Source organism: Thalia democratica, chromosome 6 (genome assembly GCF_965202585.1).
Source record: "Thalia democratica chromosome 6, ktThaDemo2.hap1.1, whole genome shotgun sequence".
NCBI classification, from domain to species: Eukaryota; Metazoa; Chordata; class Thaliacea; order Salpida; family Salpidae; genus Thalia; species Thalia democratica.
The window spans coordinates 3,577,578-3,596,825 of record NC_139170.1 but is presented as its reverse complement, the minus strand read 5'-3'; the positions used below and the strand labels follow the sequence as shown (position 1 = coordinate 3,596,825).

Below are 19,248 nucleotides of genomic sequence, written 5' to 3'. Positions count from 1 at the left end.
GTTAACTTGTTATAGTGATCTCAGCTTACCATTTATATATTTACTTAACTCTCTCTTAAAAAGAAAATCTATCACTTAATTTTTATTTGGGCATTCTACAGAAATCTTTGTATATATGCATTAAGAAATTAGTAAAAGTTCTGTATAAGTTCAAAATAGTAGTCGTAGTGGTAATCTTAGTAAATAATCGAAAGAATAGCTAGATATAAAATGCTGGAAATATGGATGAACCACTGTTATTGTAAAATAACAAAACAACTTTTGAACAAACGTTTTTGTGTGTCAGATGACAATTACTACTAACTCCTTAAACAAAACTAAATATACAAGTAGCAATAGTCACTTATGGTATTATTAATCACTATTTAATATTTTTTTTTAATTTATCATGAGGCTTTCTCAAATGACTTAGATTTTTTGAACACAATGGTAGCTCAGTCCATATTTTACTACCTTGGTAAGCTAACGATTAGTGACTCTCTTGTTGTTGAATCTTGGTAGGAGTAATTTGTATCAGAATACTTTATACGATAATTATCAATGTTTTTAACACTTTTAAACTAATCATTAAAACTAGCTTGTAACAAATAGTTGTAAATAAATTAAAGCTTAAAGAGACCTAACTCGTATAACTAAGCATGAAAATAATTAAATTAATCACCTTTTTTTGTTGTTAGCATAACTTTTATTAATTCTTATTTTTTTGTGTAGCTGTGCTGGTGTTTCTTACTTTTTTAGTATTTAGCACATAAATTTTATACTTTTTTAAATAGGTAATAATTTCACATTAAAACTAGAATATAAAAGTAGAATATGACAGAAGACCTTTTGAACTACAAAAAATTTGTAGTTGTCTCTAGTTTTTTGACAAAAATACTCTAGTATACCTTTTCAAGAGAGCATAAAAAATTTTTCAGTAGTAAATAAATATTTAATTAAGTAGGTTATAGTTTATTTTTTTAGTCTATTTTGCCAATGTTTTATTTATCTTATACTTGTTTAAATTAAGCAAACTATAGAATAAAAGTATATAACTTTGTTTAACAAGTATATGTTTTCAGAAAAGTTTTTTTTCTTCATAATACGATTTATTCTAATTGTTTTTTTCTGAGTTAGTTACTATATTTTCAATTGAAATAATTTAAAAAGTTACAGTAAAAGAAAAACAATTGTTCTGTTTTATTTTTTATACATGTTGTCAAAAAAAATACTTTATAGTAATCACTTTATATTTAAAATTTATTGTATCACACAAAAATAAAACGTACTCAAGATTTAAGGCAACAAAATATAAACACCGTCAAAAAGAAAACTATTTAACAAATTGAGAAAACATTAGCACCGCATATAGAGTACCAAAAAATAAACTTAAAATTAGCTACCTTAAGAGCAAAAAATTAATTTAGCTACCTAAAGATTTTTTTGTGACATTTGCAAAGTACAATATTTAGTTCGTTTAAACATAGCTTCATTTTGCAGACTAAAGTAGGTATTGAAATAAAAAGGTGTTCTTCTTCGGTAGAAATAGTTTGCATACAGTGAAAAACAAAATGATGATGTTTGCAACATTAGACTGATGTAAAGCATATTAGATACATTATTTAAAAATTATAACGTCTTTGGTTGCGAAAAACACTTTTTATGCAATTCTTTTGGTAAAAAAAATTTAAGAAAGTTTTTCAAGCTGAGTATTATACGCATTTACTGAAAGCTTAAAATCAACAAAAGAACATGTTTATAATAAAAGTAAAACGAGAAAATAAAATTGAAGTAAGGCAACTATAAAATGTTCAATATCGATATTTAAATAAAAACGACAACTTAAGTGTTAAAATATCGGACGAATTTTGATTGAGAAAAATGAGAAATATATCTAAAATATTGTTACTTGGGTGAGCGTTTGCTAGCAAAACTCAATTCAATAATATAATTGTTATGTGGAAGTTTTAGTTTTGAAGAACAAAGGTTTTTGTTAATAGAATTTTGTGTCATGTACAAAGTATATAAAATTTAAAAAAATGTATTTATATAATAACTTTTTAATAACTTAACTTATAAATTCTTTGCTTTTCTGAAACTTTTTTAACAGAAATCTACAAAAAGTATTTAGAAAAATAGTTAAGTTTGACTAAAATTAATTTAATAAAAATTAGCCGAAATATATTTTTATGAAAAGTAGAAACTATGAAAAATCCTATTTAAAGCAACTTTAGTTTCTTATTTATATTAAAACATTTTTTTTTATAATTACTAACAAGCAATATGGGTAAACTTTTCAATGAACAATAAAATATATATCTACAGTTTTTAAAACATTTAAACTAATCTTATTATAATAATTTATGATAAGCAAAACTGTAGCAGAAATATGATCTTGTATCTAAAACTTATTACATTTATTTCAATGACAAGTCAAGAATAATATTTAAGTCTAAAAAACTAGTATGAAGTCCATAATAAAGTATATCTTAATTAATAACTTTAAAAAAATAAACAACATAACTATCAAATCTGCCGATTAATAGTCATGACTTTCAATAAAATCCTTTCACATTAAAACTCAATGTTCGTATTCAAAAAATCCCCCAAGTCGGAACTACGACTGATTTTGTGTGGGGACTTCCCACGGAATGGGTTGCCCCAACGCCAGTGCCGCCACCGGTCTGACGGGTACGCCACCAAACATGGTTTCCATGGCAACCTGGTTATCAGGTGACGATGGAAACTGGAATATCAGGTTGTCTTCGCTTGAGGGAGTTTTACCGTCACGTGACTGAGGCGATTTCTTGGTTTTGGGGGTTTTTTGAAGCTGATTGGGGCTAAGAGCGCTCCAAAAAGTGATGCTCGGAATGACCTGAGAAAATATATTAGTTTAGAAAAAAAAATTCGTTTGACATTAACATACTTAAATGTTGCTTATAGTTATTTAAACAAATAAAACTTAACAAAATCTTATTAATTTTGTCTACTCTATATTGTTTAATTTAATTGTTTAGCAAACAATTATCTCTGAAACTATGTAAATAATGGTTAGCTTCTATTAATTTATAGATGAAATTAAATATATATAACTCAATAACTTTTTTTCCATACATAGTATGTTGTTACAACTTCTTCAAAAAAAAAGCAAACAAACCAATGGGGATGGAGCTGTTGAATTGGAAGGCTGAATCTGACTCTGGGAGCTGAAGAAAGACAAAAGTTCATTCGGGGTCATCGGTTTGTTCAGGTCAGGGATTTTCCCGTTTAAAAAGGGGTACTTGAGCCCGGGAAACTGCTTCAACAAGTCCTCGCCCTTTTCGTTGATCAAAAGCGAGTCGGTTATGTTGGATTTTGACAGGTCAATGTTGGAAGGTTTTTCGCAGGTCTTTTTTGCCTTGTCTTCTTCTTTTTCGTCATTCTTTGTGATCTTCGCATCATCTTTCTCGCAACTGCTTTCTTCTTCTTTCGCTTCATCGCTGCTCCCCGCAGGCTCAATTTTTATGGTCGGTAGTTTCATGTTGGGAAAGTTTTGGAGGTCCGGAAAAGACTTGCTCCTGTCCAAACTAAAATCCTGGGTTTTCCGAATTCTGTCTCGAGCTTCGTTCTCGTCGTTCGACGAAGATCCGCTCTGTCTGGAGATCTTCTCGGGGGACTGTTCATCTTTCTCCTGGAGATCTTCCGCGGCAAACGACGGAAAAGACGCCGACTTCCTGTGATGTATCATGGGAGCAAGGCCGCTCTGATAAGTCGTTTTGTCCTCAGCCAACTCCAAGCTCTTCTTCAGCAAAGATGACCTCCGCATGAGATCCACGGATCCCGTTTGAACGTTGGGGATGAGCAAGCTGTTGGGAGCCGTTTTCTTGTGACCCCTCTGCAATTCGCTCGCCCCCTTCCGCTTCCTCTCGTTTCTCCTGTTCAGGGGGTTCCTCTGCTGCAGGGCTCGCTGCAGCTTCAGGTGGTTTTCTCTGATCAGCTCCAAGTTGGTCAGGTTGTTGTTGTTGTTCGTGATGTTCGAGCTCTCCTGGTGACAGTTCAACTCCTGATTGTTGAGCTGCTGGTGACAATTCAACTGCTGGTTATAGTGGTTGCTGTGCTGGTACATGTTCTGCAGCGCCCTCTGCATCACGGAAGTGTACTGCTGCGCGGACTGCCACTGCTGGAAGTTTGAAGGCTGCTGATTGGCTGAAAAACCTGAAGCTTGCTGCTGATTGGCTGAAAAACCTGAAACTTGTTGCTGATTCGTTGGAAAGTTAAATCCGTTCATTCCGCCTGTAAGAGTATATAAAGTAACTAAAAAACTTGGTATGTCATAAATATTTATTTAAAAGGGTTTAGTTTAATAACTTAAAATACACGCTTTTGATACAGGGTAGCAGCAATAGCAGATTTAATATGTACACTTTGGCCAATTTATTTACAAGAAACAAATTTGAGATAATATTAAAGCTTGTTGTCAAATGTTATCTGTTTTGTAGAACTTACTATTTTTGTAAAAAATAAATTCACAAATTTAGAACTATTTGGAGATCACAAAAATTTATAGTTATGGTTCTTTTTGTGAACTGTATTTACATTTATCATTTTAATATTAGTGCTTACTCATCCTTGTAACTAAAGCTTGATAATAATTTGAATTACTCTGTTTGTTAGATACCGCAACATTTATACTTTCTTTTTATCATACAAAATGTTTGTAATTACTTATTAAAGATCTTATCAGTTTTGTAAAAACTTTTATTCCTTAAAATGTTCAATGTTTACAAACATAATAAAAACAAAGAAATTTTACTATTTTTGCTTACATTGACCATGTGCACAGTAAAGGCTATTGCGGCTTAAATTAATAAGATTAAACCATAAAATTGTATTTTAGTATTGTCAATAAAAAGTTACACCCCTTACAAGTGTTTCAACTTTTAGGTAAAAACTTTAACAAGGAGAATGTTAAAAAAGTTTCTTTGTAAAAATAGAAACGTAAAAGCTAATTTAAGTAAAAATTTGCGTGCGTAACGTATTATCATTTAAAAATATAAACGTCATAAATGTATAAGAAACGTCATTTTGTCAAAACACTTGTGTTTGCACATAAATTTACACCAGCTTTTCGGTCCATTCACTTTCTGAATACCGTGAAAAAAATGGTTTTAATCTCCTTATAGTTTCAAACAGTCGTCAAACCTGAATTGACAACAAAAAGGAATACTTACTACTGCTTTGCTATACGTAAGTGCTTTTTGTTATACACAGACGGAAGTTGGGCTGTAACAATAAGTTCTGGAAATACTTTAAATTACAGAAATAATAAAGAACATACTTTGCTATAAATGGTTATTAGATTGATTTTGTATGGAGAAAAAGGTGGTTATAACTTTTATAGAAACTATATTTTCTATTTGCTTAAGCTATATTTATTTTCTAATTTGTTACTGTTAACACATATACGTACATGACGTAAATCTGTTTTTAGAAATATATATATATATATTAAACCTTAATATAATCAAATTCAATAAACTCATGTATTTATAAACTAAGTAATATTTATACTTCATACTAATATACTTATACTTATACATGTGTAATCTATTTATATATAAGTACTATGCTTGTTTACCATGTATACATAATTATTGAAATGTTTTTGTATGAATCTCAACACCACTAATTTCAAAAGTCGCTAATATCAGGCCTTTATTATTTTTTTCAATCATGTAAGTAATACTACATAACATTCCTATTATATATCAAAACAAGCACGAACCTTGCAGAGTGAAGTTTTTGAGAATTTCTCCGATCTTCTGCTGCTGAAACGTCGCCAAATCCTGACTTTTGTTGAAGTTTTCCATGAAATCCTGATTTTTGTTGAAGTTTTCCATGAAATCCTGACTTTTGCTGAAGTTTTTTATGAAATCCTTGTTCAGGTTGAAGTTTGTGGGCGAGCTGCAGCTGCTGCCGCCCCCATTTTGCTGGGGTATTCCCCCATTTTGAGAGGGCAATCCCCCGTTCTGTCTCAGCATCTGCATCTGGTTGTAGACCCTCAGGTAGGCGGCCGACTGCAGCAAACTTTTGGTCGTGAAAGGGGAATCACCTTTTAAAGAATCAAGCTCGCCGATTGGCTTGTTCTTCATCGTGCGGCGATAGTTTCTCATCTGGGGGTTTTTTGGGCTCCTGCGGTGGTTCTGCTCGAACCCCTTCTTGCTGCTTAGCAACGAGTTTCTGGGGCTTATGGTTGTCGGGGCGGTCGTCTTGGCGACGTGGCTGACGACCATCGAAGGCGGTGACGTCATTGGTTGGTGTGACGTGATGATTTGTTGCTGTGACGTCATAATTGATTGTTGACGGGAATTCTGCTGGTTACGCATCGCAAGTCGTTCCATTCGTATTTTGAAGGGAACTTTTGCCTCCTTCGAAATTTCCGGCAAACAAACGAATTTGTACACGAATTTCTGACCGTTCACTTTCTTTATTATGTTCTGTGGAAAATTTAAGTTTTTTGATAGTTGTTTAAACTGATATCTACTGTTTGTTGAATATAATTTTTGATTAAATTTAATTAAAGTACTTTAAAAATATGTTTTTGTATGAGTTGTTTATCGTACAAAAATTTTTTAGATACTTTTAGATAGAACTTATGCAATTATTTAAGTTGTTAATAATTCTTGTATAGACATAAAATACAACGCAACATTTATACTTAAAATAAGTTTCTATTTATGTGTTCATTGTATATTCAACAAATTTTAAACTAATAACTATAAAATACAATACTAAAAACAATACTTATATTTGCATATTAGTATAAAAACTTAATTATGAAATATAAAATACAAATCTTTAAAATTGAATTTCAATACACAGTGGACTTTTACAGTCATTGTGTTTTCCTTTTAACACATTACAAACACCACTCAAAATGCAAACAACAAAAAACCTGCTTTATCTCAAAACGCGGTTGCGAAATACTCGAGATAATGAGAAAAATAGCGGAAGGACAACAAAAACAACAGGAAATAAAATTATTAATCAACATTCGTGTTTTGTGAGAATATTGCAAATGTTATAGTAATGAATAATCCGTTTGTAAAAGCAAAAAGTGATTTATTTTTCGAGACCATGCAAATAACGAACATTAAATGTAAAGATATTTGAGCTTTAATCTAAAAAATCAATAGAATAAATCTATATTTCACCAAGGAAATTTCGACTACTAACAGTGGAAATAAAATTGGAGTATTTGATGGCAATGAAATATTTATTTATACCATTAAGAAATACTAAAATTACAAAAAGACATTATTTTTTCTGATAATATACAACATTGATTTTTTTTAACAAGACAAATTGTCTGTGTTTACAAACAAAACGAACGAGACATTTGTAATAAATTCGAAGTTCAAGCATCTAAACACGTCACACAGATATCTGAAGAGCTCATTGAGAGAAAACATTACAAAGCGACCGCCGTGGTGCGAGGTTGAAACAACAAAAGGGATTGTTACGTCATAATGCCGAGGGCCGGTCACAACTTTTTAGGGCTTTTTGTTACGGGCGCACTTGTTATGGGGTCACGTTTGAAACGAGTGCTCAAGACGGGCACTTGAGCCAAGGTCGCAAACGCTTGCGTCGAAAGTGTCTTTGAGGAGGTGGACTTTGAGCTCGTTTAATCATTCATAGCAAGAGGGAGTTTTCAACGCAATAAAAGAATATAGAAAAGTGTTATTTAAATAAAAAATAAGTTTTGATTAGTTTCAACGCAATAAAGGAATATAGAAAAGTGTTATTACAACAAAACATAAGTTTTTGTTAGTACGATAAATTAGAAAAACTTGGCTGTTTAACAATATTTAGCCTTACGAACAAAGAAATAAAACTATTTTGAACAGAGGACTACTCACGATAAACGACAAATAAACTTTTTTACTTATTTAAAATTTTGAAATAATAGGTAAGGATTTTATAAAGCTTTGAGCTTAAATGCATTATACACTTCAAAAATTCAGTTTTGATTTAAAACAGTTCCACGCAAAATTGTTGTTCAAGTAGCTTTTTTTAACAAAAACCTATACAAGTTTATACCTTTAAGCCTAAATATTGTCTATTTTTATAAATTTTAAAGAAAAGAATACTTATATGAAATATGCTTTCTATACATTTATATGTTGTTATACTGTTGAATGTATCTATTAAAACATGTTAATCAAAATAATTTATTTAAAGTTTTAGAAAACTCAAACTTAAATTTGTACCAGCTCATTCTACACGTTCAGTATAACTCAAAAGTTTTAAAAAACATGATTTAATTATTTTGTTTTAGTTTATTTTCGTATACAGTTTTTTAGATCAAAGCTTTTCAAACTCCAAATTACTTCAAAACTTTTTAATAAACATTTTTTTATTCAAAATTTAATTTAAACTAATGAAAACTAATTATGTTGTCGAGTTTTCAAGGCAACAGAGGATAATCTTTAAGATTTACTTAATTTAAACTACAATTTATAATCGACTTTACCAAGTTAAATATTAAATCACCAGCTTTTTCAAAACTGCAAAGTAAAGCAAATTAAAAAACTCAAACACACAACCGACTTTATTCTAAATGCATTGCGAATTAGACTTGTTCCAAAACACAATTCAATCTTTTCCAAGTTACACGGAATGCGAGCAACTGTTCATTGCTCGGCAGGAAACCATAAAACATCACAGCAAGCTACATCGGAGCGGCTGTTAATATCCGTTGGTATATATAGAGGCTGTGACGTCATAATTCAACTTAGCAATTTCGACGGTGGGCAATCAACTGCGACCTCATCAGCTGGTTGCCATGGCGACGCTTCAGTGTCGTGCTGAGTTTCCACGCTTAAAATCTGTCGTTATGACGTCATAGTTAGGCGGATGTTGCAAGCTTGTTGGCGCCAAAACCCGTGCAAGCAACCGACAATTGGATAAACAAAAAAAAAGAGAAATTTTCTGGTGGCTATCAGATTTAAGAAAGTTTTTAAAACAACTTGATTTTTTACTGACTTGTATAAGAAACAAAGATTTTGAGTTATTTGTGAATAAATTAATACACAACAATATGAAAACGATACTATGTAGAGAATTTTGTTGTACCAAGGTTTGTTTAGCAGCTCATAAAAGTATCATACTTTTAGACAAACTTAGCGACGATTTAAGGAGAGTTGATAAAAATTTAGCAGCTAAACCACGAATTAAACCCCGCCTACAAAATTTTCGACTTCCTGCCAGCATCAGCTGCCGACTGTTTGCTCATCGTTGACTACTGTGACGTATTAACGCTAGTGTGACGTAACATTCGACTGTTGAACTTTGATGTTTTGAAATAAAAAGTTTGTTCAACTTATTAGTTTGTCATGATTTAAACTACCTTATAAATAAGTATTTAGTACTAACCTCAATGTTTTTTTGTGTATTTTTAAAAGCAGTACAAGTTTTAAATAATAAGCTAAATATAAAATAATTTCACACAATTTTTTTAAGTACCGCTTTTATAAAAAAACTTTTGTTTTTAAAACTACTTAACACTTAATTTATCCTATCCAATAACTAATAAAAGTTTTGACAGGCTTTAGAAACAAACTAATTAAAAACTTTATCTTGTTTAAACAATTTGTTTGACTACTGCTTTTGCAAATAAAATTAGTCTATTTTTGAGCTAATTTTCAACAAACAATATAATTTTACGCTTTTTAAAAGTATATATTTTACCATTTATTGTAATATATCTTAATAACATCCTTAATATTCTAAATTTTTAAGTATAATATAATAGCCTAGTTTGTTTACTCAGCTGATTTAAAAATTTGTTGATCAAATAAGTATTTGAAGGTTAAAAGTTTAAATATTTTAATAACTGAATAATAAAAGAAAAAAAAATAGTTTTAAGACGGATGTTTTAGTTTGCCAGCTTCAATAAAATTAAACCACAGTTTTTTTTTTCTAGTTACCATAATTATATGCTAAAAAAATATATTTTATAAAGTACTTTAAAACAGCAATAAATAAAAATCAAGAAATAAACATAAATGAAAAACTAAAATAAATTAAAAAAGCTATGTATTATTTTTTGCAACGCATTAGAATACTTTAACCTATCGAATTAAATTGGTAGCAATTAAAAGTAACTCGATAATTAATCAAATTTCATATAAAATACTTTTTCAAACATCCAGATGAAAAATCTTCAAACATTAAAAACCGACGCATCAAAGCAACAAAGCCGCCGAAAATTCTCCCTCCATTTACGTTTACGTCCGGTTTGTGATTGTTGCTATGACGTCACAAACCGAAATTACTTCCGCTTGTTAGGAGAGAGTCGCTCGAAAGGTCGATTTTTTTTTGCCAAGAAAATCACAAAAAGCTCGCGTGACACACAAGAAACACAAGGTGAAGTTCTCAGTTTTTTTTTTATTTTTCTTTTTTCATCGGTGATGATTTAATTTTCGCCCGTTGCCAGCAGCAACGCTGGATTTCCTGCCAATTTCGCTGCCGGATGCTGTTGGGATGACGCGCGCAATTTTTCAAGCCGAGAGCTTCCGGTTCGGGGCGTTACGTCACAATGGAAATTGCGCGAACAAACGATAACCTTCTCACCAAAGGCTTTTTGTTGTTGAAAAAAATTCATGACGCTGTGCGATTTTCGTTTTGATGATGTTTTTCAATCCTTTTTTTTTTAACGTTATTAAAAACGAGTGTTTATTGTTGAATTTCAAATAAATTTTATGAAAATTAAGTTGTATGAGCATTTTAAAAATACAATCATAGAAAAATTTGTGATGGCAGAAAAAAGAGTGAAAAGTTTCGTGACAAGAATACTGCCTCCTTATTGGCTGCCTTTTGCGAATAACAACAAATGATGTTTTTAATTCTCCGCCGAAACAACAAAAGACGAGACGAGTTTCGTCTGCGGACTTCGCGAAGAGGGGATTACCCTTTTTTGACAATTCAAACACAAGAGCAATGTAAAAACGTGGATTTATTGCTTGTGTGTAAACTTAAGTAAAAGTTTATTGCTTATGTTTGAAACAACGTAAGAGTTTATTGTGGATTGTAAAATCGCGTTGTTTTACTACAAGAAAATTTAAAACTCGTTTTTTAACACCAAACTTTGTGTTTTTATTTTTTTGCATCAACTTATTAGGAGATATTGACACCAAATAAAAAACACTTTTTTTTTGACTTTTTTAAAAACAGTAGAAAAACAAGCTTTTACGAAAGCTTATAAAAGTATTGCTGTAAAATTAAAAAAATTTACCGAAAAACTATATTTTGCGTAAAATAATAAATTTACATTTATAAAGGCGTTAGAATAATTTAAGATTGACAAATTACATAGAATTACCGATTAAACTAATTATCCTTACACGAAAACTTTTACTAAATTACTTTTAAAGCGTTTATTTTCTTCTTTGATGTAAATATGCATATTAGAAAGCTTGGTAAATATAATAGCAGATTTGCGAATTTTTGCGGAACAGTTTAGCCAGGTGAAAAAGCAATTTTGAATTCCAAGTATTTGATAAATTGGACCGCACACTTAAAATATAGTGAAAAATAATATTTTGAATTTATTTGCATTTTTATTGTAGTCTTAAGTGTTACAAGTGTTTTAAAATGATCACACTTGAAAAAAATATTAAACTTTTTAAACGTTTATGCAATTATGTGAATATCAGTTTTAATAAAAAACATTTAAAGAACTTTAAACTTTCTACATAAAATTATTATTTTAAAAAGTTATTAGATTCAGCGTTTAAAAATGTATTTATTTTTATACTATGGTTTTAATTGTAAAATATATTTTAAAACAAGCTCATTAAGGAAAGTTTTCAAAAATCAGAAGGCAATTTAATTGATATGCAGATGTAAGAACAACATTTTCTAGCAGTAATACTTTTGGACTTTATAACTTTACATTGGATTATCAAATATCCAATTTTTAACTCAAAAATGTATTAAGTTTTTTTTTTAACTTTTTGGCATATAGTAAAGTCTTAAGTGTTATAATTAACTTAACATTTTAAGAGGGTTAAGTAATAAAAAAAAACTTTTTTGAGTTTTGTACAGTTTAAAGATAACTTCAAGTGTTTTTTAATTTAAGTTTACCGTATTTAAAACGTGATTAAATATAAAGTCAGGTATGTATGTTTAATTCATCTGTATATCTTATATAATGTATTTTTTTAAATATAATTAGTAGCGTTAGAGTTCTACAAATGGTTTCAAATTAACCCTAATGTCTCATTTTGTCATTTGATAAAATTCAAACTTAAATAAACCAAGTTTCTTGTTTTTAATTTAATAAAAATAAAATATGTAAAGAATTTGTGTAGTAAAACTTTCTCTTACTGTTAAAAACAGTATGAAATTATACACTAGTTTGCTAATTTACCTTTAAAAACTAGAAGTAGCGTTTGTAGATATTTATACGAAAACAAAAATGTCTATAGCTAAATACATTATTTTGACAGTAATGTATTTGAATGTGGAAAATATATGAACTTTTGTGACTAGACGGGAAATCGCTTATAAAAGATATTAAAGTTTTACTACAGTTTGTATAAAAAATGTTATTCAGTTTTAGTAGAACTCATTGAAGTACTTAGTATAAAAAAAATATATGTTATAAGTTCAAAATAATTTGATTTTGTAAATTAAATAAAAAATTTTATTAGAGTGTTGCCAACAACTCAAAATGTAGACAAAAATTAATACGAAAACGAAATACAACTAAGTAACCGTGTTTTATACTCGTTTTTACATAAAACTAACTCACGTTTTGTAGCAAGAACACTTAAAATGTACAAGCTCTACAAGCAGAAATAAATCCGTTTTTTGAGTTTTATGTAGAGGTGAATTTTCTTTTTAAATTTTGCAACAAAGCTTTATTTGTTTGTTCAAAGAAAATAAATTGCAATTAAAATAAGCCATAGTTAATTACTTAACCAATTTAAATGTTTGTTTTCTTACCATTGAAGTCTAATATATAAATAATATTTAATAACAAGCATCTATGCTAAAATTTACAGAACTTCGGTAGCCTATTACAAAACTGTAGAGCAACAATTTTTCAAACTTCTAAAAACTTTAACAGGAACAAAGATACATCACTGTGTTTTTTTTGTGTGCAACTTAAAACAAAGCGGGTTTTTCACAAATGTCACACGGATTTTAACGCATAGCCAACAGGATATAGCTTCTTTACATCTTTTAATTTTTTTCTAAAAGCATCGAAATTAGCTGAGCTTTCAAAAATTGATTTGCGCCGATTTACTCAGGCCTTCCTAAATGCTTACGCGGAAAAACGGAAAATAAAAGTGTAGCCTTTGACGAGAAAAACTTTTTGAGAAAAGTTTAACAAAAACCAACTGTGTTAACACTCAATGTATGGAGAAATGTCTTTTTTGAAAACGTCATTTCAGCTTACTTCTTTCTAAATTTAGTAAACTTTACAACACAAGTCTGGTAGTTTAATTTATAATTGATAAAACCAATTACTGACAAGTTTGTAATTTTTAGTTTAAACTTTTGATTGTATTTACAGAAATTAACTCAATGAAACTGCTTTAAAATGTATTGTACAAACTTTGAGTATAAAAAGTAAAAAATAATAAAAAAAAACAGCCTGTCTAAACTTCTGTAATTTTAAGTAAGTTTTGTAAGTATGTTGTTTATTTATATTTTTCACTTATTTGATAATTTAATTAATTGTTTTTAAATAATGTGTCATTAAACTTAATCTAACTGTGTTATATTATGTTGTATAAAATTCAAGATGAAGGAATATATAAAAAATGTTTAACTAAAGTGAAGTTAGTTAAGTTGCGTTGTTTAAAAATGTTTAGTATGCTAAATATTTTATTAATAATCAATCGATCATTCAAAATATTTTATTTTAAAAACTCTATTTTATTGAAAACAACTTATAATTTCATTAATTCTTAAAACTAACCGTATAAATTGAAACTCATATTTTATCATCAAAATTCTTAGCTTGAGAATTACTTTGAAAATGAAACACAACAAAGTAGTATACGACAGTTTTTAATAAGGAAAAACCGTTGATAAAATTATATCAAAATACGTAAATGTTTTATCTTGTAATTATATAAATGGTTTTATCTGCAAGTTTATATCTTATTTTTAAAATATCTAACAAGCGTGTAAATTAAGGTAATCTATTTAAAAGTTATTTCAAAAGTGTTGTATTTTGCTGCATCATGATAAATATGTGCAAAGTAATTTTATTTATTTTGTTACGTTAAAGCAGCTGTGTATATAGTAAGTGTACACCATCATGCAACAAAATTCTATTTACTTTATAATGATGAGTTTGTAGAATTTTTGGTATTCTATTGTAATAATACCTAAATGGCCTAGATATCCTATAACAAAACTCAAATTGAATTTATACATTATATAAAACATTCCAGTTTATCAAAGTTTACAGTATCCTTTATTGTGTTCTTATAAAAAATAATTTTAATAAATCTCAAAGCCTATTTAGTTCAAATTAACTATCTGATAAATTTTTAATAGGGCAGTAAAAAAATAACAGTTTAAGTTTAACCAACCCCATCATAATAGTACCGCAATGCTCTGGACAATTCATGTTGGTCTTATTCTTTATAATAAAAAACACAAATTAAATCTAGCCTATCATAGTAATGTCGCAAAGCCCTGGAAAACTTGTAGGAGTTCATGCTAAAAGTAACTAAAATAAACTTAAATATATAATTGGTCTTATATAAACGTATCAATATCTAACCTTATCATAGTAGTACCGCAACGCTCTTGACAATTTGTCGTAGTTCATGTTAACAACAATAAAAACAAATATAATAAATATAATATGATAATTATCCAACCTTGTCATAGTAGTATCTCAACGCCCTCGAAAGCTTGTCGTAGTTCATGTTGGTCTTGTTCTTCCTCATCCCCCACATCCGGGCCACCTCCTCGCTGTCGTGCAGCTTGAACTCCCCGTCGTTGGACGTCCAGGATATCAGGTGGGAGGCGTGCTGGGGATCGTTCAGGAGCTCCAGCAGGAACTGCCACAACGTCACGTTCAGATCTAGGACTGGAAAAATAAATCAGAATATTTTCGAACATGTCAAAATAAAGTAACTTTAGTAAAAAATTACAGTTGTGATCATTTAGGAGCTTCAACTGCAACAACATGAGTTTATTATGATAAACATATTTATGTTATGTTAATAAGTTTCATGAAGAAATGCCATAATAACACGTTGAATTTAGGAATGAAGAAATTATGGACACATTAACATAAACATTTTTACGGTCTAATATGACATTATTGGTAACGATTAGTCAAACAAAAAGTTTAATTCGTTGTGGTAAATGTAGGTCGAAATCCTTAATTACTTTTAATACAAGAATGTTACGTGATAATTAAATATAAGCTTTTTTATGTTGTTCTCAGTTTTATGTTCTGATAAAAACTTATTTAATTTACATATTGTTTTTCTAAAACAAATTTTTTAAGAACCAAATAGCACACCTTTTCAAATAAACTTTTGTATAAACTTTTAGCGAAAACTAAAAACTGTTTTTTTCAATTGTTAAATAAGGAACTAAAATAAAATAATGTAGATAATTAAATTAACTTTAGTTCTTCTTGTTTTAAAATAAAATTTATAATTTATAATCATTTATAATTGTGACAGTTAACTTTGACATAGTTGTAAAATGAATAAGACTAAACAACAGTTTCAGCCAAAATAAACAACAATTATATACTTCTTAAGCATAATTGTTCTTAAATGATTGTGTGATTAGCTCGCCTAATTAATAATTCATTACAGAAAATTTAAAAGTTGAGTCAACCAAGGTTAAAGCTTAAAAAACAAAAAATTAATCAAAGTTTCAATATTTATCAAAAAAAAGTGGTCAAGTTTGTATTTCTTTTAACTACACTAAACGTCATTAGACAGTTTGAACAAGGTCAATAGTCATGACTAATGGATTACATTAAGACTAGAACATCTTCAAATAAAAGTTCTTACATTTGAAGAAAAAATTAACTCTGTTTAAAGTATCAAAAAACATAAAAACCGGAAAAGCAATCTAAACAATTTAAACAAAGTTATTGTAGCAAATATTTTACTAGACCATAAGTCAATTTAAAGAAATAACTGATCATCAGTTTTTTTTTCAAGTTGAGTCGAATTTCAAAATGAACACTACAATTTTTCAAATTAATCAAAACTTCAGTACTCTTCAACCCACCATTTTGAAATTTGTATTACTCTCAATTACTCATACACAAGTTGACAGTCTGAACGAGTTGAGTTGCTTAATAGATTTATCGAGCAGATAAAATGATGTTAAGCGCTAAGCCCGTGGATTAACTGCTTACATAAAAAGTTGGAACGCTTTTAAACAAATACAGCGTAATAACACTTTAGATATAGAACAATTAGTTCAAGTAAATAGGTTTCTATGCACACAGCTATATGTATGTGCGATCTCTTTCATAATTATCAACTGACTTTTAAAAAATATTAATCGAAATTATTTGTTAGATATCTACTATAAAGCAAACTAAAATCATCTTTAAAGAATATAATTTTTTTTCCGTAATAATAACTTTCAAGTAAGTAGTGGTTTAAACAAAGGATATTACATTTATCAAGTTTAGAACTTTGCACTTGTTTCTTATTCTGAATCTCTGGTCATCTCAAACACAATTATTTTACCAAACTTAAACTAAACCAAATCATTCGAAGCTACTCCACACAATTCATGAGTAGTAATTGTACGTAGAACAAATATTCGATTTCAAGATTTGAACTTTTAAGGTTTTCGCCGTCATAAGTGAAAATAACGAAGCTATGACGTCATCACTCTGAGATGAAGTTTGTGATGAATAAAAAATTCCCGCTTGAAGTTGACAAATGAGTCATTGCAGAAAAGTTTTGTGCTCGGTATATGCTACATGAAAAATTCATAAGTGATACTATAAAAAAATTGTTTTGGCTTATATAGTTTATGTTTTCAGAATATTTGTTTTTATTTGCTCTATTTAACAGCCATCAGAATTCGAGTAATTCAAAATGTTATTTTCGGTTTCTAATCAAAAAACAAAAAAAAAACTCATTTGCGACAAAGTTGCTCGAATATTCTTCTACAACGACTTAACTCTATTTTTTAGCGAGCGATCAAATTGTATTTAAATCAAAATTGTTTTCTGATGAAAAGGAGTTTTTTTTTACATATAAAAGATTCAACGATTCTATCACAAAGCACCCCGACTCTAACTCAACTAAGCGTCTAAAATAATAAATGTGAAGTTTAAGATTCAAATAACTTATTGTTTTGATGTAATAAAATGTTTATTACTAAAATAGTTTTTTAACTGTTTAAAAGTACACATTTTTTAAAGAAAATTATTTGCATACAAACGACTTCAAAGCTCACTACACCCCACTGTATTTCATTTAACCGTCGAAAATCAGAAACATGAAACCTTGGACGGGGCTTTCTGAATGTTGACTCAAGCATTATGACGTAACAAAGCGTACTCACATGTCACAGTGGAATGTGAGCTTTTATGCGCCGGTTTCAAGAATACCTCGTTAAAACCACTGAACCGAAACAATCGAAACTTGGTATGAATTGAAACAGCGAAAAAAACAAATAAAAAACATGAGCTTTTGTAGTTCAATGATACTGTTTTCTTCCATAAAGTGTGCTTTTGATTTTCAAAGAAAAAGCATTGTAAATCATTGAGTCGTAATGATAATCGTTTGAAATGCTAACATGAGCAAAAGCATTTTAAATTTATATTTTATATTTGTTTTTCTTTTAATGCAAAAGAATGCAAACTTTTGAAGAACACTGACCTTTCTTTAATTATAAATTTATAACTTCTTTTTCTAGTAAAATTATTGGATTTTAGGTCTGATAGCTAAAAAAATCTTACATACCGAAGATTTTTGTTATAAATACACTTACTGCAATATACTTGCAACTTTTTTCAAGTCTAGAAAACGAGTTGAAAGCTTTCCGTTTCAACACTTGAAAAAGACCGGTGGAAAAAATACGTGACTTTTTGAAAACAGCTGCTATTTCTAACAAGATGAAGCAATATTTGAACACGTATATGAAAAATAAAAAGTTCAAAATACACTTCGAACCAGGAAGCTATCTCGTTACTGCTTCCTTTGCGCATAAAAAAGTTAAAATAAAAAAGCACAAAAAAATTAAAAAGGAAAGAGCTCATGATGGGCACATGTGATATGTGTGTGACTGGAAAGAAATTTTGTACAACAAAGGGCGGAAGGCAGCTTGAAACGAGGAAGTCAAAAAGTTGTGACTCCACAAGAACATTAAGAAAAACTTTGCTTTTTTTGTAAAATAAAAGTATTGTTCTTTGATAGCAAGAACTTTTACAACAGTGTTGTTTTTTCACATTTTTGCTAAAATATTTTCAAGTATGTACTAAAATAAAAGTTTTCATGTTTTTCAATGTTTTACCAACTTTATTAACGGGATATTATGACGTAACAATACCGTGATTAACTAATTTTTTAATCACTTCAATGCACTCAATTAGGTTAAACTTCAAAATTTAAATATATTCATAATGACTTGTGTATTATATAAACACGAAAATGTCTTTTTGAGAAAATAGCCTGCTTGGGTGGTAAATATGTAATTCTGAGCTGTTTTACATTAATCGAAATACCGTCAACTTTGCTCACAAAAACCTTTTTAATTCCTCTGTAAGTGTTGTAAACTATAAAAACTAAAAGACGAATGTGTAGGCGCAAACAAACAGAAGGTCAGCAGAACAAAAGCAATTTCACAGAAAAACAAACAAAAAATGCAGTTTTCTGCGGAACCTCAGTGATTAAAGAGGTATTTCGGACGGCTTACTTAAAAGACTTTGCGGCAGAACTTAGTTGCGAAAAAAAACCTCATTGAATTTATTTCTAGGCGGCTTACAATTTTCAAAAAAAGTTTCAATTATACTTAAACTAATCAAACAAACGGAACCTATTTGTTTGGAGCAGAGTTATACAGGTGTACCCTTAAGAAGTTCATTTATTTCCAGTTAAAAATTTTAAAACAAGCACACGAATTTCAACGGGTCAAAAAATGTAAGTCATGGCGCAAACTGTACAGCATGAAAAATTCAAAAAAACAAAAAATAATAAATTTTGACGAAAACAAACAAAAGCTACGGAACGTGAAATAAAAAACGAGGGGTAGAGTTTTCGAGGG

The 19,248-nt window shown here is 29.3% G+C and overlaps 1 protein-coding gene across 1 annotated transcript in view; it reads right to left on the bottom strand.

Annotated features, from left to right (window-relative positions):
• Positions 1-1,231: 1,231 nt before the first annotated feature.
• LOC145837811 (uncharacterized) overlaps positions 1,232-19,248 on the bottom strand; it is a 29,915-nt gene continuing 11,898 nt past the window's right edge. The window contains exons 3-6 of the mRNA XM_082945262.1: positions 14,868-15,079; positions 5,744-6,455; positions 3,137-4,251; positions 1,232-2,854 (exon numbers count right to left, since the gene is read on the bottom strand). Of these exons, the coding sequence (XP_082801388.1) occupies positions 2,597-2,854; positions 3,137-4,251; positions 5,744-6,455; positions 14,868-15,079 (2,297 nt within the window). The 3' untranslated portion in view covers positions 1,232-2,596. The remainder of the gene's footprint in view (positions 2,855-3,136; positions 4,252-5,743; positions 6,456-14,867; positions 15,080-19,248) is intronic.